At 34.0% G+C, this 21,641-nt stretch overlaps 1 protein-coding gene across 1 annotated transcript; it reads left to right on the forward strand.

Moving 5' to 3' along the window:
* Positions 1-12,466: 12,466 nt before the first annotated feature.
* Positions 12,467-13,396, forward strand: LOC112930616 (olfactory receptor 8J3-like). Its single transcript, XM_026012958.2, has one exon. It carries the CDS (start codon positions 12,467-12,469, stop codon positions 13,394-13,396), a length of 930 nt encoding a protein of 309 aa, XP_025868743.1.
* The last annotated feature ends 8,245 nt before the right edge of the window (positions 13,397-21,641 follow it).

Genomic DNA, 21,641 nt, shown 5'->3' on the forward strand with positions numbered 1-21,641 from the left:
ACACTTAATTGTTTGCCTCTTTTTATTTCTGTGGGGTATCCATCAATCACTCTGTATGTGCCATCCCTTGATTAATGGGCGCTTGATTGCTTACAGCTTTTTATTTCTTTCACCATTATTAAAATAAGAACATAATAAAAAGCTTTATACTTATGACATACATACTCTTGCTTTTTATTTCTGAAATAAATGTAAGAGTTCTTTCACATTCCAATGATATATTGGGTAGATGTTTTATAAACATGCATAAATATTTGAAATAAAAAAGAAAATACAGAAGAAAAGTGTTATGCATTGTAATTTTTTCCCAAGTAGTATTTTTATTCTATTATTTCTTAAGAAGGGACATTAAATTAATATTTAGTGACATATCATTTTCATTGTGCAATTGTATAATGATGAAGTTGCAAAATGTCAACAATAGATGATTATAGGCATCAGCTGATAATCAAGTGATTATTATAAGCAGATGATGATATCATGAGCTATTTGAAAGTTTAGATGCAACATGAATGGTTCTAAAATATTACTGTCTTTTCTACAAGAAACTTATCATGTTCTTGACTTCATTGGATAGAGCCATTGTCCTTAATCACCATGAAGTACATATTCTCATCATCATTATAATGATAAATAGTTTAGAAATAATGCTATCAACCTACATTAAAATCCTTTAGTATTTGTATACTCTCAAACCTTTTCCCAGAGTTAGAACTTTTAGTTTTCCTCAAGGTATTTTCAGTGCATATCTAATTAATGGTTTCATGCATTCAAGATTTTAGCTTGGGATATATTTAAATCAATTATTAAATGACAATAATTACAAGGCCCTAATGAATCAATTGAAAAACTCACCCTCCAATTATTTTGAAAAGTCCTTGAGATTGATTTCCTACATGGACTGTGCATTGATTTTTTGAATTCCTTTCCTATTACTTTTGTTTTCAAAAAACAGCACAATATACCATTTCTTGAAGAGATTTTCTCAAACACTTCAGATTTCTCAGTGGAACAGAAAGCCATTAATTCTAGCTTTAACAAGCTGGAGAGAGTTGATGGAAAAAGAAGAATGTGGGGCACCTAGGTGGCTCATAAGTTACATGCCTGAATCTTGATTTCAGCTGAGGTTGTGATTCAGGGTAATGGGATCAAGTCCTGCATCAGGCTCTGTATTAAGTGTGGAGCCTACCTAAGATTCTCTCTCTCTCTCCCTCTGTCCCTCTCTCTATGCTCTCTCTCCCTCTTTCTCTTAAAAAAAAAAAAATACCTCTCTTAATATGTCATCCTAAGCATCCAATTGGTTCATCTTTTAACTTACCATCATAGGGTTGAGACCAAAGTACATCATAGGGTTGAGACCAAAGTACATCTTCTAACAGGACACAGTGTTAAGGTAGGGATCAGATTTTAATATGAAAATAGTTTAATAACTGCTACCAAATGTGACTCTTTTCAGAGTAGAAAGTTCTAAGCCTAACCTCATGATATACAAATTAGGTACCTCATGTCTGGCTTTAAGTCTGCTTCTATACAGCACAGAATAGATCCAGAATAGCTAAAACAATTTTTTAAAAGGAACAAATTGGGAACATACAATATTGACTGAATGACCAACTATAGGGACACTTGGGTGACTCAGTTGTTGAGCGTTTGGATCAGGTTGTGATCTGAGGAGAGACTGGGGAGACTGCCTCTCACCCTGCCTATGTCTCTGCCTCTCTCTGTGTGTTTCTCATGAATAAATAAAATCTTTTTTTTTTTTAAGAAAAGACAACTATAAACCTAGATCTAGAGAATAGAGAACCCCAAACACATGGACATATGTATGTTCAATGATCAGCTAAGAAGCTAAAGAAATTTAATAAGATTTATATATATCTTCCACAAATTAATAACAAGAGTCAAATAACCTAATAAAAATGGAGAAAAGGATCAGAAAAAACAGTGTGCAGAAGATGTATGAAAGGTCAATACACATGTCAAAAGACCAACATCGTTAGTCACCCAGGAAATGAAATTAAATAACTATGAGCTACCACTTGTCACCCATTAGCATGGATAAAATTTAAAATACTAGATTGCCAAGGGCAAAGAATCATATCATCTGCTATGTTCAGTTCCTGAAGTCATCACACATTGCTGATTGGAGTGTACAGAGGAACTTCACTTTGGAAAACAGTCTGGCAGTTTTAAGTAAAGTTTAAATATGTCACTACCATATGTCCCAAGAATTGCCCTCCTGAATGTTTACCCAAGAGAAATGAAAAGATGTCCAGAAAAATATATGTGTGTATATTAATGCCACCGATTACTTTAGTTATGACAGCACAAAATGGAAATGCTTCAGCTGTCCATCAATAGATAAAAAAACAATTGTAGTAAATACATAGAATGGGGTCTGACTCACCAGTAAAATGGTCTAAGTTGTCCATAAATTCAACAGAGTGAATAAATTTCAATAGCATTAAATTCAACAAAACAAACCAGACACAAATATACTGTCTTATTCCATTTACATGAAGTTCCAAAACAAGAAAAATGAATCTATGGAAAATCATAACAATTGTGGCTTAAGATATAGAGTGAGACAATTTGCTGCAAAGACACACAGAAGAACATTTTACAGTACTGAAATATATTCTTATTGGTAGTAACTCTGGAGATGTTATTTTTCACATGTTGCCCGTACATACTTGGCATTTTATTTTATCTGAGTTACAATTTAAAAATATATATTTTTGAGATTTTATTTATTTATTCATGAGAGACACAGAGAGAGAGGCAGAGACACAGGCAAAGGGAGAAGAAGGCTCCTGGAGGGGAGCCCTTGCGGAACTCGATCCCAGGATCCCAGGATCATGCCCTGAGCCAAAGTCTATGCTCAACCACTGAGCCACCCAGGCGTCCCTTAATTCATTTATATTTATATTTTATTTTTAAAAATATATTGTTTAAAAAAGCAGTTGTAATATGGCCTTTTTTCTTTTTTAAAAGTTTTTATTTAAATTCCACTCAGTTAACTGCAACGTAGTATTAGCTTCAGGTATAAAATTTCATGATTCATCATTTACATATGACATACAGTGCCCATCTCAGCAAGTGCCCCCCTTAATTCCCATCACCTATTTAACCTATCTCCCCAATATCTACCCTCTGGTAACCATCAGTATGTTCTCTATAGTTAAGAATGTGTTTCTTGGGCAGCCCCAGTGGCTCAGCAGTTTAGTGCTGCCTTCAGCCCAGGGCGTGATCCCGGAGACCCGGATCAAGTCCCGCGCTGGGCTCCCTGCATGGAGTCTGCTTCTCCCTCTGCCTGTGTCTCTGCCTCTCTCTCTTTCTCTCTCTGTCTGTGTCTCATGAATAAGTAAATACATTCTTTAAAAAGAAAATGTGAAAAAAAAAAAAAAAGAAAATGTGTTTCTTGGTTTGTCTCTCTCATTCTCCCCATATTCTTTGTTTTAATTCTTAAATTCCACATACAAGTGAAATTATATGGTATTTATCTTTCTCTGACTGACTTATTTCATTTAGTTCAATAACCTCTAGTTCCATCCATGTTGTTGCAAATGGCAAAATTTCATCTTTTTTGATGGCTGAGTAATATCCTATTATATAGGAGCGTTTGGGTGGCTCAGTCGGTTAAGCATCTGTCTTAGCTCAGGTCATAATCCCAGGGTCCTGGGATCAAGCCCCATGCTGATCAGGGAGTCTGCTTCTCCCTCTCCCTCTACCCCTCCCCTCCACTTATGCTCTTTCTCACACACACACACACACACACACACTCTCTCTCTCTCTCTCTCTCTCTCTCAACTAAATCAGTAAAATCTTAAAAAAAATATTCAATTATATATACCATACCTTCTTTATCCATTCATCAGTCAGTGAACATTTAGGCTCTTTCTATAAATTGGCTATTATTGATAATACTGCTATAAAGGTTAGGGTGCATATCTGCCTTCAAATTAGTATTTTTGCATCCTTTTTTTTTTTTAAGATTTTATTCATTCATTCATGAGAGACATATAGAGAGAGGCAAAGACACAGGCAGAGAGACACAGGCAGAGAGACAAGCCAGCTCCATGCAGGGAGCCTGATGTGGAACTCGATCCCTGGACTCCAAGATCATGCTCTGGTCCAAAAGTAGGTGCTTAACTGCTGAGCCATCCAGGGATCCCCCTGTATCCTTTAAGTAAATACTTAGTATTGCAATTGCTGGATCATAGGGTAGTTCTATTTTTTTTTTTGGTAGTTCTATTTTTAACTTTTGAGATACCTCTATACTGCTCTATGATGGCCTAAAAAAAAAAAAAAGATTTCTTTATTTATTTGAGAGAATGTAGGTGAGGAAGGGGGTAGAGAAAGAGAATCCCAAGGAGACTTCCCTCTGAATGCACAGCTCAATGCAGGGCTTGATCCCACAACCCAAAGATCATGGCCTGAGCTGAAATCATGAGTCAGAGCTTTACCAACTGAGCCACCCAGGCAACCCTGATATGGTTTTTAAAATATTATTTTTTATTTGTTTCTCAGCAGCTTTTGAATTTCTATACAACCTATATAAAGTTTTAAAGACTATATGTAATAAAAAGACTATATGTAAAATTATATAATACATTTTATTACATTAAAATTACATCATAAGTATGTATTTTTATAATATGTTTAATACGTTTTCAAACTATTTAGTTTCTAGTATTTATCATACTAATAACATACTCATGAAGATTTTTATATATTTTAATAACTTGAATTACTTTTATAGAACAGGTTTTTAGATGGAAGTTTTCTACCTACTGAAGTTTTGCATGTTTGCAACTTTTTTGGACCTAAGACAAGAAGTTTAGAATAATTATGTTCCTCAGTTCATGATACTTTATCATCATTGGGCAAGGCAAAGACTTACACTTTTCTTAAGTGAATTTTTCATTTTTCATGCCAATTTTTTATGAGATGAATTGTGTCACACCAAAATTCATATGTTGAAGGCTTAATGCTCAGTATATCAGAATATGACTATATTTGGAGATAGAACCTTTAAAGAGGTAATTCAGTTAAAACAGCTTATTAAGATGGGCCCTGATCCAATATAACTGGTGTCCTTATAAGATGAGGATATTAGGACACCCAGAGAACCAGGCATGTATCTAGACCCAACAACTACCATGTGAAGACATAGCAAGAAGGTGGCCATCCCCAAGCCAGGAGAATCCTCAGAAGAAACTAAGCCTGCCCACTCAGTGATCTTGGGCATTTAGGCTCCAGAATTGAGAAGATATATTTCTATTGTTTAAGCCACCTGGTCTGTGGTATTTTGTTATGCAGCTCTAGCAAACTCTACATTGTTCATCTTTATTTCTTTATTCAGTTCCCTCTACCACCACCAAGTAATCATCCTGATGTATTTAATGTGAGTGTTTTTCTTTTGTTCTCCCAGGACAGTTTCCTTTCTATACAATCCTGTTAGTCATTAGTCATTGATATTTTGTGTATATATATATATAAATATATATATGTATATATATACATATATACACACACTAAATATAGATATTTAAACACTAAATATTATATATATTTATATTATACACATTTATATTATAAATATGTTTATACATTATATATATACATATGTATATAAAATATTCAGTATTTAAAATATTTATGGGGGCAACAGGAAACTTATGGACACGACTCAGGGGCTTCCTTTTAAATACTATGTTTGACTCTTCTCTAGTAGTTTTATTCTACCTTTCTCACCTGAAATACAATTAAGAAAAGATTAAAATAATAATCTTATTAAAAAATAATAATCTTATTGCCTGGGGATTGTTTTTGGAGAACACATCCTCCTTTTAACATCCACTTCACCCTATTCCCTGAAATAATGATTATGCTAATTGTATTCTTTGAAGCAAAAGCAAAGGAAAAAGAAAAACGATGGCATAATAAAAATACCATTTCTAGATAGAGTTTGTTTTAACTTCACTGCTAGACCATTGGTTTCTACCTCTTTAATATTGCATTTTTGCAATAATGAATTCCTAAATGCAGATGAGTTACTTTTGCAGATATATCTTAATCACCATGTCCCTAAGAGGTCAGGGAATTGGACTTGCTTCAATTCAAAAAAGACTCAAGAGGCATCTTGTTGAATTCCTAGGCGGAGATCCTGATAATGAGCCATTCCCAAATGGTATCTTCTCCAAGGATGCCAAAGGCAATTTGTCAATCCTAGAATCACCTGTGCTTCAGAGTTGGGTATTTTATTGAGCCCCATTTACAGATTCTCACTAAAAGCCTGAAGCAGATTCTGCATTAGAGGTGGGTGGAAAATATTTGTCTTATTTTTGAGTAATGACCTTTGAAAGATCAAAGATAATTCCTCAAACTGAGATGTTTCATTTTTATTTTAGAAGGCACTCCACACTACATATAATCAGATAGTACAATACTTAATCTTTTTCCAAGATTTGTAACTTTGGGAAGGAATATGTGCTGTTAAATATAATCCAGCTATTTGTGTTTCCAAATCAGAACTGGAATCATTATGGCTTATGTACTTAAATTATATCACTACCAAAACAATGAATTTTTGCTGTTTATTTACGTCAGTTTTTATTTCTGCAATATTAACTAAAGTGAAAACTGTATGTTTCATAGGACTATCTGTGAAAAAAAAAAGACTAGATACACAACTACCCAAACTCCAAATGGTGTTCCTTTTTGAGGATATAACAAATTTTCTCAAGAAAATGTCCATTAAATCTGATAATACAAAGGCAAAAATACATATAGAAGCATAATATGTAATCAGTGTAATAATAGAACATATTTAGATAAGCCATTTATCTTACAGTAAAATAAATCTGCCAACATATTAGCTGAGAAGATCTCAAAAAAAAAAATCCTATTTGCATAAAGATGCTGCAAACAAGGAGCCAGATGCTAAGAAACTGCAAACCCAACATTCCTGGTTTAATAGGACAGAACCTCTATAGCATTCTCAAGGAGAAAATAAAACACAGGATGAAAATGTTCATTTGCTGAGTAGCCCTTAATTCACATGACCCAAAATAAGACATTCTAAAATAAATTTACTTTTTTTAAAGATTTATTTATTATGAGAGACAGAGAGAGCAGAGGTAGAGGCAAAGGGAAAACATCCCAAGCAGACACCCCACTGAGTGTCTTGCTGGACCTGGGGCTCCATCTCATGACCCTGAGATTATGATCTGCGCTAAAATCAAGTTGGACAATTAACCAACTGAACCACACAGGTGCTTCCAAATAAATTTACTTTTTAAAAAATTCTGCGTTATAATTTTTAATACAAGAAAATTCAAAATACATGGAAACTATCACCATGTATACATAAAGACCGTTATTATTACTCATTAACCATTATAAATTGGTACTCATTTAAATGGAAATCAATATTGAACCTATTTTTTACCCTCCCGGTTATTCTTTAGTATTCAATAGAAGATTTAAAATGTCTAGGGTATGATCAGGAATGACATTCTTAAATATTCTAAAATTCAAGTTTGTTAGCTTCATTTGACACTGTATTCATTTTTACTTTCGGATCACATGGGGCCCATGCTACAAAGGATGAGCAAACTTCATTCAGGTATCATGTCACCTCTCACATGCAAAGAATGGAGTAATCTCAGAGGAATCAACATGAGTTAGGACACAGAGGACAAGAGATGAAAATTTTATGTTCATTGTGTGCCGATAGGATGGTATGACCAGAAAGTTGGTATGGGCCTAATTGTGTAATGCACTGAAAATAAGGCTAAAGCATCTTTGAATTATTACTTTAAAAAATAACTCAGATTACATACCTTAATTACTAAAAAGCTTTAATGACCACCACTTGTCTACCAGATAATCTGAGAGAATTATGATATGGAAAGCAAGAAGGATGCAAGAGTCAATGTTGATGTTGATGAAAACTTGACCTCAGCAGCCCCAGTGGCTCAGTGGTTAAGCACCACCTTTAGCCCAGGGAGCAATCCTGGAGACCCAGGATCAAGTACCAACGTCAGGCTCCCTGCATGGAGCCTGCTTCTCCCTCTGCCTGTATCTCTGCCTCTCTCTCTCTCTCTCTTTCTGTCTCTCTGTCTCTCATGAATAAATAAATAAAACCTTAAAAAAAAAAAAAAAAGCTTGACCTAAGGAAGCAGAAGAGAAGAATGTTTAGGCTGGGAAAGTATGCATGGAAATTGGCCAATAATGCATATGGAATTTTGAATTGAAAGAGAAAATTAGAAGATGAATGGGATGTTTGTCTTTTAAAATCTTTTTTAAAAAGATTTTATTTATTTATACGTAAAAAACACACAGAGAAAGGCAGAGACATAGGCAAGTGGGAGAAGCAGGCTCCCTGCAAGGAGCCTGATGCAGAACTTAATCCTGGGACTCTGGGATCACATCCTGAGCCAAAGGCAGACACTCAGGTGCCCCTAAAATGGTTGCTTTTTTAGCATTTATTATTGCCCTTTAATATACAGCATATAACCAGCAACACATCAAATTTTAGCAGAAATAGAGGAGCTGATATAATTTAGAAGCATTCTTTCTTGCTTATAGTTGATGAGTGTGCAAGGAAGACAATGGAGAGCCTGAAAGATGCAGACCAAATATTAAAAGTTGCAAACAGAGAAGATAAGATCAGAAATAGACATGGGGATAGGGAAACACAGAAGCAATATCCTACAGGGTAGTGTTTGGCAATAAAAGGAAAGCTAGAATTGTGAAACAGAGTGTTGTCCCCCAGTAGAAAGGGGTGAAGATTAAGGAACATATTAGAAGTTTCTGTTACAAATTTTTTAAAAATCTTGAAATGGATGAAAAAAAAATGCTATCATCATCTGGGTTGACATTTCTGTAAAACTAACCAGACCAGTGTGCTCCAGACTTAAACGTTAGATCATTTAAATTTCTGAAAAGCACCTAAAGCTCACTATGTTCAAAATACCACTCTAGGGATCCCTGGGTGGCTCAGTGGTTTAGTGTATGCCTTTGGCCCAGGGTGTATCCTGGAGTCCTGGGATAGAGTCCCATGTCGGGCTCCCTGCATGGAGCCTGCTTCTCCCTCTGCCTGTGTCTCTGCCTCTCTCTCTCTCCCTCTCTCTCTCTCTCTCTGTGTCTCATGAATACATAAATAAAATCTTTAAGAAATATATCACTCTAATCACTCTGTCTTAATATTAATGTCTATTGTCTAATCACATTCTCTAATATTCAAAAATGTCATGGCTATTGATCTGATTGCAAAAAAAATCACAGAATGTTTCCTTTTTAAAAAGTTTTTTAAATATTTTATTTACTTGAGAGAAAGAGAGCAAGTTTGAACAAGGGCAAGTGGCAGAGGGAGGAGGATCAGCAGATTCCCCACTGAGCAGGGAGCTCAATGTGGGGCTTATCCCAGGACCCTGGGATCATGACCTCAGTCAAAGGCAGACACTTAACTGACTCAGCCACCCAGGTGCCCTGACAAAATGTTTCTTGATCTGGCCCCATCTGTCATTCCTTTATATTTCTCTCATACAATACGTAATATGAATTATGTTAAAGATACCATCTTGTTTCTGCTCCCAACTTAAATTTACTTCCTTCCTTCTACCTCCAGCTTCTCCCCTTGAACTCAAGTCAACATTATTTATCTTCCTCAGGAATCCTATAACAATGGCTTGACTCATTAAAAACAAAAAACAAAAAACTTCCATTCATGTCTAACTCACTTCCTATCTGTAACTCATTATCTTCACAATACTAAGGGTTCTTATTTTCAGATTTAAAGTTGATCATCTCATTCACCTACCTTAAAACTTCCCAATGATTTACAATTCACTTAGAATAAATCCCAAATATTTATTGTAACCTATACAATCTGATTCTACTACCTCTCCACTTTCTCATTACCTTTAGTACCCCAGCCTCTGTTAAGTTCCTCTTTAAAAACAAATAAAAAACTAAAGTCTTTTCTTTCCCTGAGCAACACCTTCAAGAAATACATTCCCACCTAGAATCTAGGAACATTTTTCCTGTGATTTATGAAATAATTAGCTCATTCTCATGCTTTAGGTTTGAGTTCAAATGTGACCCTTTCAGAAAGGGGACATCTCATGTGACATAATTATCCCAGTTTATCCTAATGTATCTTTTTCATTCAATTTATTTATTGTTCTCATTACAACCTGTAATCGTCTCATCTGTAAGTTCCATTACCAGTCTTCTCTCTTTTCCTTATTGTTGAGGGGCAAATCTGAAGATAGAACATATCTGAAGCTTGAACATATTCTCTGGCACAAGTAGAAAATCAGCAAATACTTGGTAAATAAATAAGTAAGAAGATAGACTCAAAAAAAAAAAAAAGAAGAAGAAGAAGAAGATAGACTCAAACCAAGATAGGAATGATGATGTAGTAAATTCTCAGCATAGTTAGAAGTTGTTTCAGTTTTGTTCCTTTAATTCTTTCTCTATTGTTGCTTCACTCTTTTTCCTCACTGCAGAATAGATTTTTTTTTCTATTCCATCCTATTTTAGGAAAGAAAATGTCAACAGCTTAAGCTTTAACAGTTCAGGCATTTATGATCTATAGTCCTTAAAAAAAAAACACTTACTTGAGGTATGGTTGACATACAAAAAGCTGTATACATGTTTGATGGGTACAATTTGATGAGTTTGGAGATACATCAGTGAAATCATCACCACAACGTATTATAAATATATCCATCATCTCCAAATGTTTCCTCCTACCCACTTTTATGATGATGATTATAATGATGATGATGATGATGATAATGATGATGATGATGATGATGTGTATATGCATAGTTAAAGTTTGCTAAAGGGTAGATGTTATGTTAAATGACATAGTCTTAATGCTCTAGAATTTAATTCCAGGTCTTTAGATAAGAGATCATCATAGGACTTCTTTGGGCCAGGTACCCACCACTGGAACTATCAGTTGTGATTAGGAAGGGATTCTAATTAGACTTAGTTAAGAACATATGACCATCCTTGAAACAAACATATCCAGGAGAATATTCAGTCATGTTATAATAGCATGCTGATTCTTTGACAAATATATGCAATGAAATTATCACAGAAGCTCTATAGTGTAAGGAAGTTTATCATTACGGTAGTGAAAAATATTAAAATGGGGAAAATATACCAAGTAAAAGATCAACTAAAAATGAAGGCTAGATATATTAACATTTAATAAATGGTTATAAAATTTTATAATTTTTAAAAATATTCCACTTATTTATTCATGAGAGACACACACACAGAAGGATAGAGAGAGAGAGAGAGGCAGAGACAGGCAGAGGGAGAAACAGGCCCCATGCAGGGAGCCTGATGTGGGACTTGATCCCGGGTCTCCAGAATCACGCCCTGGGCTGAAGGTGGCGCTAAACTGCTGAGCTACCCAGGGATCCCCCAAATTTTATAAATTTAAAGTGACTTTTAAAAATAAACATTGTGGGATGCCTGGGTGGCTCAGCAATTGAGCATCTGCCTTTGGCTCAGGACTTGATCCCAGGGCCACCACCTCGGGCTCCCTGCAGGGAGCCTGCTTCTCCCTATGCTTATGTCCCTGCCTCTCCATATATATGTCTTTCAGGAATAAGTGAATAACATCTTTTAAAAAAAATAAAAATAAACATAGTAGAAAGAATAGTAGGAATCTTGTAACTTATGGGACAATAAGGAAAAGTTATGATAGGGAAGATAAAGAAAGTGGTATCCAATAAGGCATGGTGGGTTGTTTTACAAAAGTTTGTAAATTTCACAGATCTCATTTTTCTGAAAGCTGGAAAGAAAATTAGTCTTCTGAAAAATAAAAGACATATCTCCATGTTTTTTTTGTCTGGGTTAATAAAATGGAAAATGAGAAAAAGCAGGTAACAGACATGAATGGTAGAAATCATTAATTCAATTTCCATCAAATAAAAGTTATAGAAAGATAGGATAAAGAAAATGGGGCAGGATAGAGAATAGAATCATCTAATTTTCAGAAAAAAAGCAACAAGTCCCAGGTTAGGAAATCACAAGGAGACAATTGGAGTATTTGGAGCCATACAATTCCTCAAGCTTTTCTCACACTCAAGAGACATGATATGAATATATGAATCATGGCTTCAAATTTTTGCAAACTAATAAGATTCTCACGATTTTAATAAGACTGTGAGGAAGTAAATCCTCAAATAATGCATGATGCTGGATCATCTATTTATTTTGCTATACTTGCCTTTTCTCTCTTCCAAATGATCACAAATTTTAATTTGCTAGTCCTCATGCCTTGATTTTAATAACTGAGTTGGATTAATACATGATTCCAGGAAATCTCACCTAAAGAATATGCCTTCTAGTGACCTTCTCAGAAAATAATTCCTCAAAGTTTGTAACCACTTCTCCTTTTCCTCTCCAAACAGATGACTATTCAAACCCATAGATGGCTCCTGGAAATTTCACACAGATCACTGAGTTTGTTCTCGTGGGAGTCTCAGACCGCCCAGACCTCCAGATGCCACTCTTCTTTGTTTTCCTGGTGATCTATGGGCTGACCGTGGCAGGAAACTTGGGCATCATCACCCTCACCAGTGTTGACTCGCAGCTTCAAACACCCATGTACTTCTTCCTCAGGCACTTGGCTATCATCAATCTTGGCGATTCTACTGTCATTTCCCCTAAGATGCTCTTCAATTTTTTAGTAAAAGAGAAAACCACTTTGTACTATGAATGTGCCACCCAACTGGGAGGATTCTTGGTTTTCATTGTAGCTGAGGTATTCACCTTAGCTGTGATGGCCTATGACCACTATGTGGCCATTTGCAACCCCCTGCTCTACATGGTGGTGGTATCTCCACAGATTTGCCTTTCCTTGGTGTCCCTCACATACCTCTACAGCTTTTCCACAGCACTTGTAGTTTCATCTTGTATATTTTCTCTGTCTTTTTGCTCTTCCAATGTAATCAATCATTTTTTCTGTGATATTGTCCCTCTGTTAACATTGTCCTGCTCAGATACTTACCTTCCAGAGACAATAGTATTTATATCTGCAGCTACAAATTTGGTTTTATCCTTGATTATAGTTCTAGTATCCTATTTCAACATTGTTTTGTCCATTCTAAGGATGCATTCATCAGAAGGAAGGAAAAAAGCCTTTTCCACATGTGCTTCACATATGATGGCAGTCACAGTTTTCTACGGAACACTACTATTCATGTATTTGCAGCCTCAAACTAACTACTCATTGGATACTGATAAAATTGCTTCTGTATTTTATACCCTGGTGATCCCCATGTTGAATCCCATGATCTACAGCCTGCGGAATAAGGATGTGAAGGCTGCCTTACAGAGATTTCTGAAAAACTCATGCTGATCTTTTAAATCAAAGTAATTTTAGAGCTCCATAGGTAAATGATTAGATGGTTACGTTAGGGTACCATATGTCAGAGAAGGCAACCATTAGGTAGCAAACTTATAGGTGTACAAGTAATTCTAGGAATTAAAAGGAGCTAGAATTTGGGAAGCATTGAATTAAAAGGTAAACTGAAGTTCTTGGAAATAAAGGTTAATGCAGAAACAAGCATTATTCACTAACTTTGTACAAAGATACTCAATTTGGAAGAAATATTTCCATTGGTTGGAAGATGTGTAAGTTAAAAAATTAAATAAGTTTGAACAGAGCAATAAAATATGGCTGAGAGAAGTAAGTTGATCTTTCTTATCCTTGGGCTTCTTTTTCACTTTCTGACTGGTTATGTTGAGGTATAGTGGATCACTACATCGTGAGGAACTGTAATTACGGATTGCTAAAATCCTCTTCACAGCCAAGTTAGTAAAATTAAACTGAAAGTTATATTTAAAATAAAACTCCCTAATTCTTTCTTAATCATTGATATTTTCATGTTGATTCATAAATATACTGGGTTCTGTAAGATTTCTCTTTCTCTTTACTCTAAATAACAGCCTTTTGTATTGTGTGGAATATATGTACTCTTATGATATCATTAGACATTCCAGGAATCATGTTTGTGAGAATTCCTATGTCATTAGAGGGAAATGTTAATTGTTTTTATAAATATTTTTGTTATGTCTTCTGATAGTTCTTGATCAGTGAGTGTACACCAAAAACTGTTGTACAATTTTGGGGAATGGAGGTAACCAGACTATATCTCAGTCCTATTCAGCATCACCAGATAAAGGTCAATAAGTCCATATTTTAATTAGCTCTATGGGTGATTCTGACATTTGGCCTTATGAATGAGTCGACAAATAATCAAAGAACTACACTGGAAGAGATAAGAAAATACCTCAATTCACTGCACTTTGCTTTATTACATTTTGCAGATATTGCAGTTTTTAGAAAGTTTGTGGCAACCCTGCATTGAGCAAGTCTATTGGCACCCTTTTTCCAACGGCATTTGCTCATTTTGTGTCTCTGGCACATTTTGGTCATTCTCACAATATTTCAAACTTTCCTTCCTTTCAAGATTTTGTTTGAACTCTAGTTAATTAACATATATTGTGGTATTAGTTTCAGCGGTAGAATTTACTAATTCATCACTTGCATATAACACCCAGTACCCATTACATCAAGTGCCCTTCTTAATGCCTATCACCCATTTACCACATCCCTCCAGCAACCCTGTTTGTTCCCTATAGTTGAGTCTCTTCCTCTTTGCCTTCCTCTCTGTTTTTGCTTACTTTATTTTTCCTTCCCTTCCCCTATTTTCATCTGTCAAACTTTTTTGATGGTGAACTGTGATCAGTGATAATGACCATCTGAAAGCTCAGTTGACCGTTAACATATTTTAGCAATAGGGATCCCTGGGTGGCGCAGCGGTTTAGTGCCTGCCTTTGGCCGAGGGCGTGATCCTGGAGACCAGGGATCGAATCCCACGTCGGGCTCCCTGCATGGAGCCTGCTTCTCCCTCTGCTTGTGTCTCTGCCTCTCTCTCTCTCTGTGTGTGTGTGTGAGACTATCATAAATAAATAAAAATTAAAAAAAAAACAAAAAAAACATATTTTAGCAATAAAGTTGTCATTTAAAAAATTAAGGTATGTATATTTTTAGACATACTACTATTGCACTCTTAGTAGATTACAGTATAGTGTAAACATAACATTTATATGACTTAGGAAACCAAAAAAAAAAAAAATTCAATTGATTTGCTTTATTGTGAAACTTTTTTTTTATTACAGTCGTCTGTAACCTAAGTCCCAATATCTTGGAGATATGCCTGAATACGGAAAATCAAATTAACATTCTATGGGTATCTTCACTTTAATTATAAATGAATTTCAGTGTTGAAGAGTTCCTTCAAGTATAGTCACTAAACTTTTAGTCATAATAATTATGATATAAGAAAAAATATAATACTACAAAATTAGATTCATAGACATGAAAACATTGCAACTGAATTATTCCCAAAAATTGGGCAGCCCCGGTGGCGCAGCGGTTTAGTGCCACCTGCAGCCCAGGGCGTGATCCTGGAGACCCGGGATCCCACGTCAGGCTCTCTGTGTGGTCCCTGCTTCTCCCTCTGCCTGTGTCTCTGCCTCTCTCTGTCTCTATGAATAAATAAAATAAAATCTTTAAAAAAAAAGAATTATTCCCAAAAATCCTTTTTAAAATATCCCTTACTAATTTCCCTACTAATTAAGTTAAATTAATTCTAAAATCCCCTATTTAGGGACAAGAAATATGAGACATCCCAGAGAAATGTTTTCTTTTATCAGTTGCACTAATATTGTGACAAAGCTGTTAGTTGATACTTTGCATTGTCTTTTCTTTTCTTTTCTTTTTTTTTAGTTTATTATAAAATTCTTGACTAATGGTCGTAGTTTTAGAATGGACAGCTAGAGCAGATGTCTCTATACATATTATATATATATGTAAGCAAGGAGTCCACATGGTCCTTTGGAATCTTCTTATTACTCTGAACTTAGGTATGAGAACTTAAAGATCCACTAAATAATAAGAAAGAACAAAATTATGTAGTCTTTTAGTACACAACCATGGTTAATCAATGTTAAAATATTGATATATTGATCTAATGTTACAAGACAGAAATCCCTAATGTACTACATTTATTTGTCTGAGCAGCCAAGTTCTGCTCACTGGGCATGATCTTTATTACACATGTATTCATAGACACTATGCTCTATAAATCATGTTTATGATGAGACATGAGTGGGGGAAATGTATGCTTAGGAGGAACTAAATCATGAGTTATATATAGATGCTTATAGTGGTTGCTACAAGTCTGAATAGAAAGCATTGAAATGACATTCAACAAGACCATCATGTGAAGTATATCCAGGCTTCATTGAATAAAGTTTATAAACTCCCATAGAAAATATAGTGTTGAAAAACAAAACAAAACAAAAATAAAACACAAAAAAACAAAATATAGTGTTGGTTTTCCATGGCCCTCTATAAAATGTCTTCTATTGGTTACATTTTATTTAATTATTTAACCTGATACATTATTTTAAGATAAAACATGAAAAAGAGTTGAGGTTTCAAATTTAACTTCTGGACTCTTTAAATATTTCTGATTTATTAGTAAGAGTTTCTTTTTAATTAAATTTAAGTTTGAATGGCTTCTTCAGAACCAATACTGGTACTCCTAAGGATTTTGTTTGTTTTTGTGTTATGTGTTGTACTATACATAATGGTCAGACATTTCGATACCAAACTGCAAGTCCTGGCATTTTGTAACAAGGCACAAGCAGAGACAGGATATCTAGCCATTAGTGCCAGATGTGTTCCTCAATCCAGGGGGGAGGGGAAGAGACAAGTAAATATTCAAAAAAGAATTATTTAATATATAGAACATACAATTCAAACATACACAATTCCCTAGCTTGATCCCTAGCTTTATCTTTACCTAGTTTGGGCATCATTTACACAATGTAAGCAGGTTGTGATTTTTAAGCATTGCTATATTTTCTCCTTCAAAGTGTCCTGTTTATACATCATGAAAAAAAAAAAAAGATTCTATCCCTTACTTCATTCTATTGTAGCCCAGTGTTATAGTTAATTTTTATTAGAAGAAAAGTAAGGGGAACATTTTAAATTCATAACCAGTATATAAAACTCATATCCATGCTTCTTTCCCCACATATTAAATTGACAATATATATCTTGTACATCATCTAGGTCAGAATGACCAGGATACAAGCTAACGCCCAGCGCTTTTACCAAATTCCTTGTACATATAGTATTAAGGGATAAGTCCTTAGAGGAATTAGATAAATATTTCATAGGAAGTTATAAGAATTTTAAAAAGGTAATTCATACCTGTCTTTAAAAGCCAATTTCAAAGACTGACCCTAATCTACTATAACCAAAATATTTTTTTTTAAAGTTGACTAATCATAATATTTTAAGATTTAGGAGAAACATAGAGCAATAGCATTATACTAAATGCAGAACTATACATATGCAGTTCTTCAAAAACAGAGATCCCAGTTGAACATGGACTGTAATTTTTCTGATAATCTTATTTGCATCATGCTCTGAGATAAGACCCTTTGGGACAGAGACACTAACAAATACATGCAGTCAGCTGCTATTCAGAGCTGTAATGAAGAGAAATAGGAGCACATTCTACCCAGGTAGGTGAGGAGAGATTTCAAAATGGTGGACTTTGACATATTGACATGTAATACTATCCCTATAGTAGCTCAAGACAAGAATTTTAAAAATTAAATAGAGTATAATACAATTGACTAGATAAAAAAAAAGTTTGGAGTACATTTTGTAAGAGAAAAGTGAACAGTGCTTTCTCTTTTTTTACATTAGTTATATATATTTATATATTTCTTTTTAGATTTAAAAATATATTTTTACATGTACATAATTACTTTTAGATTAGATATTTATTTCTTATATATATTTTATTTCACATATATAATTTATCTTTAGATCAAATAAAATACAAATTCAAGTTTAGAATGTCTGAGGAAATTTGGAAAAATCAGGGCATGATTTGCCAGATTATAATCTGTGAGACCTGTGTTTCTGCATTTACAGTAACTAGAGATCTTACTTAGGATTAGCAGGGAGCATATTGGACAAAGGCCACGAATGTGCCCTTAGAAATGTTTTCTAAATTAATGATTATAAGAAAAAAGGGAAGAGATATTCAAATATAATTATGATATTAATCTTAAATTAGTTAACCCAACATTACTATTTAATTTTTCATTACCTAATATTTAGAAGGGACTGCATCAGGAAATGACAAAAAAACAGCATGGCGCTCAACTGTAAGTTTCTAACTAACACCCAGCAAGGGAAGAGGTATGGAAACAGACAGTTGTTATACATGTGGCAAAAGCTACAAATGAATTATGCCTAATGTGATTCTATAGCAAAAAATGAAATATGTTGACATGGAAAGTAGCTCTTCAGTGAATAGATGTTGTTTCAACAGGCTTTAATTATAAATGAATTTCCCTTCATCATCCATTTTGCTTGTAGAGAAGACTACTAGAAACAGCAAGAACAAAATGGAGAAGCATGGAAGGGCATATTGGTATTGACAAGTGGATATCAATTCTATTAACTGGACCAATGGATATCCATTCATGGTAGAGAGTATTGAATAGAATTGGGATTATAAAAATATTCAGAGATGAGACTGTAAAAAGTTGCATATAGTTTTAAATATAATTATCCACATTTTATTTTTAATACAAAGTAAAATGATTTGTATGTACAAATGTCAGAGTTTTTGTTTTGGAAGTGGAGCGAAAGCAATTGAGAAAAAAAAGAGACCAAAAAAAGGAAATTTGGATAAAGCTTTTCTATATTTCCAGTCTATTCTACTTCCTATTCTTTGGCTGCTCTGTCTTCAGACAGCAGTGCCTGGAAATCAATGGTTTTCAACATACATTATTGAAAGAGAGAATGAGTGAATTGTTACAGGCTTATGAGGGAGTGGCGGTGAACATATTCAAGAGAAGGAGAAAAGGAGAGTGCAGTCTTACTTATAGATCAGAGTAGGAGATGTTGCTTAGGTCTGTAGGTAAGTTGCTTATCTACTGAGGTTGGTGAAAATGGTGATGGTGTTTGTTATGTCAGAATGCAACTTTTTTGAAACTGTGTTGTAACTAGGACTAGATTGTGATTTAATTTTTAGAATCTTAACCAGGAATATTTTGACTAATTAGAACAGATTCTTGTAGAACAGAAAAGAGTGTGAAAGACAAGTGAATGCTGGGTAATGAGAGTATTATTCTAGATCTATTTATATACTCCATGCCATAATGTAACAAATATTTATTTCTGTGGTGTGTGGGACAAAAAGTTTGAGTCTGAAAACATGTAGTCTAAAGAAGGGTCTTGGTCTGAGCAGATCAATAAATAAAAATTTTATTTTATTTGTTTTTCCTTTCTCCTTTTTTTAAAAAAAAATTTGCTTCAAATTGACTTTCTTTTTTTAAAAAAAGATTTTATTTATTTACTCATGAGAATACAGAGAGAGAGAGAGAGAGAGAGAGAAACAGGCCGAGAGACAAAGAAACAGGCCGAGAGACAAAGGCAGAGGGAGAAGCAGGCTCCATGCAGGGAGCCTGACGTGGGACTGGATCCTCAGTCTCCAGGATCACGCCCTGGGCTGTAGGCGGCGCTAAACCGCTGAGCCACCGGGGCCGCCCGAATTTTCATTTTAATACGCGAATTAGATATTTGGAATGAATGAATTGCTAAGTTTTTATCTCAATTTCCATGTTGCTATAATTATATATTAAAACTCCATCCACATTAAAGTTTCAGAAGGGAAGATACAACTTATTTAGGATAAAATTAAAGTAAATAAATATTCCTTGAAAGTTATTGCTTAACACACAATGTTTCCCAATAAACATACTGACTAAACCAAACAAAAATAACTAAAATGTGGTTTTGGGTCTATTGAATAATAGTTGTAAGAGCTATGAAACAGCTATTCGTAAATTCTGAAGAAAATTTGAAGAAACATGAGATTTTATTTTATTTGCATATTTATTCCCATTGTAATTTCTGGAGTTATCAAAAAAAAATTTGTTTTCATTTCTCAGGATTAAGGGTGGGAAAGAAAGAGACAGAGAGATAAAAAAAAGGGAAAGATAAAATGAAGAGAGATGACATTTGACATTAATAGTAAGAATATGGTTCTATAATTTTTATGCTTTCTTAAAATAAATTTCAATAAGTTTTATTTAGGTACTCAATAATTCAATTACTAAAGTCAATTGCTAGTGCCAAGAACTATTTGTTGTGTTCCTCTGATTTAGATAATGTCATTATCTGCCTTTTATAGACCACTAAAGATGAAATATCTAGTGATTAAAAATTAGCAGAATTATATGGTTATATACATAGAGAGATCTAAATTGGTCAGCTCCATGGGCAACACACATAACACTTTCTATTTCAAAGTAATAAATCATATTAATTATAAGTCCTTCAAAAAAAGAAAAAAGAAATTCAGGTAAAATGAATGAGAAAAATAAATAGAGATCTATCTTAAAGCAAGAAAATGAAAATTAATACATAAAACATAATTCAACTCTATATTTCCTTAATAAAAGGTAAACCAGTTAAATATAATTGATCTATAAAGAGATTTAAATTTCCAAAACTATTGGAAAGCAAGTATCAATTTATAATATATTATAATTTATACTATATAACTTATTATATAATACCATGCAATATATAATACATTAAATGCATTATATTATGTTAATATGGATTATATTAAATATATTTTATAATATAAAGTTTATGAGGGTCCATTCTCTTCGGTCATGCTACAGAGATAAAGATGTTAGTGCAATGATAGCAAGCAAAATTTAAAATAATAATGAGATAAGGACTCCTGAGTCAAAACAATATGGGTATGAAACCCAACTAATTACTCAGACCATCTGTCTGCTTTTGTTTCAGGTGTTAACTGTTTTAATTTCCTCTTCCTCATCTATAAGGTGAGCATAATAAGATGGTTTTTACAATAAAGGTTTAGTGAAATCAAATGAGGCCAATAAACACCTCATTATACCTTTCATACCCATTTTTAGTATATAAATCATAAACATAACTATGAAGATTATTCTGCAACCTAGAAGGGACTTTTAGTGATAAATTATTAAAGTAAAATAGAAAATACAACGTTTTTGCCGGGATTGGGACAATGCAGATTTATGTCTGCACAGATACAATGACAGATCTGTCAGGGTGATGCCACTGCAGAAGATTTATCTTCCCTTATGTTACTAATGTTAAGTTTTTTCCAGAAAAACAATAGCTTAAACATTTTAATAAGTCACATTATAGTTTTAAATAGCTTAATGCACAAGACCTTTGAACAGAAACCAAGTCCATGTGGACTGTTCCACTGTCTTATCTTCAAATATACAATGGATTTGAGAGAAGAGAAATAGGGTGTTTCCACATACAACTCTTCCTGTTCTCCATCTCATCTCCAGAAACTCAAAATGCTAACAACCTTTATATCAGTAACAAAACCTCTTTACAAGATATTAAAGTATAAAAATACTACTTATAGGAATGACAACTTGAATTTAACTCTTTTCTCTACTTCCCTGTGCAGATGCCTTTAAGAGAT

Source organism: Vulpes vulpes, chromosome 5, assembly GCF_048418805.1.
Source record: "Vulpes vulpes isolate BD-2025 chromosome 5, VulVul3, whole genome shotgun sequence".
In the NCBI taxonomy this organism is placed as follows: Eukaryota; Metazoa; Chordata; class Mammalia; order Carnivora; family Canidae; genus Vulpes; species Vulpes vulpes.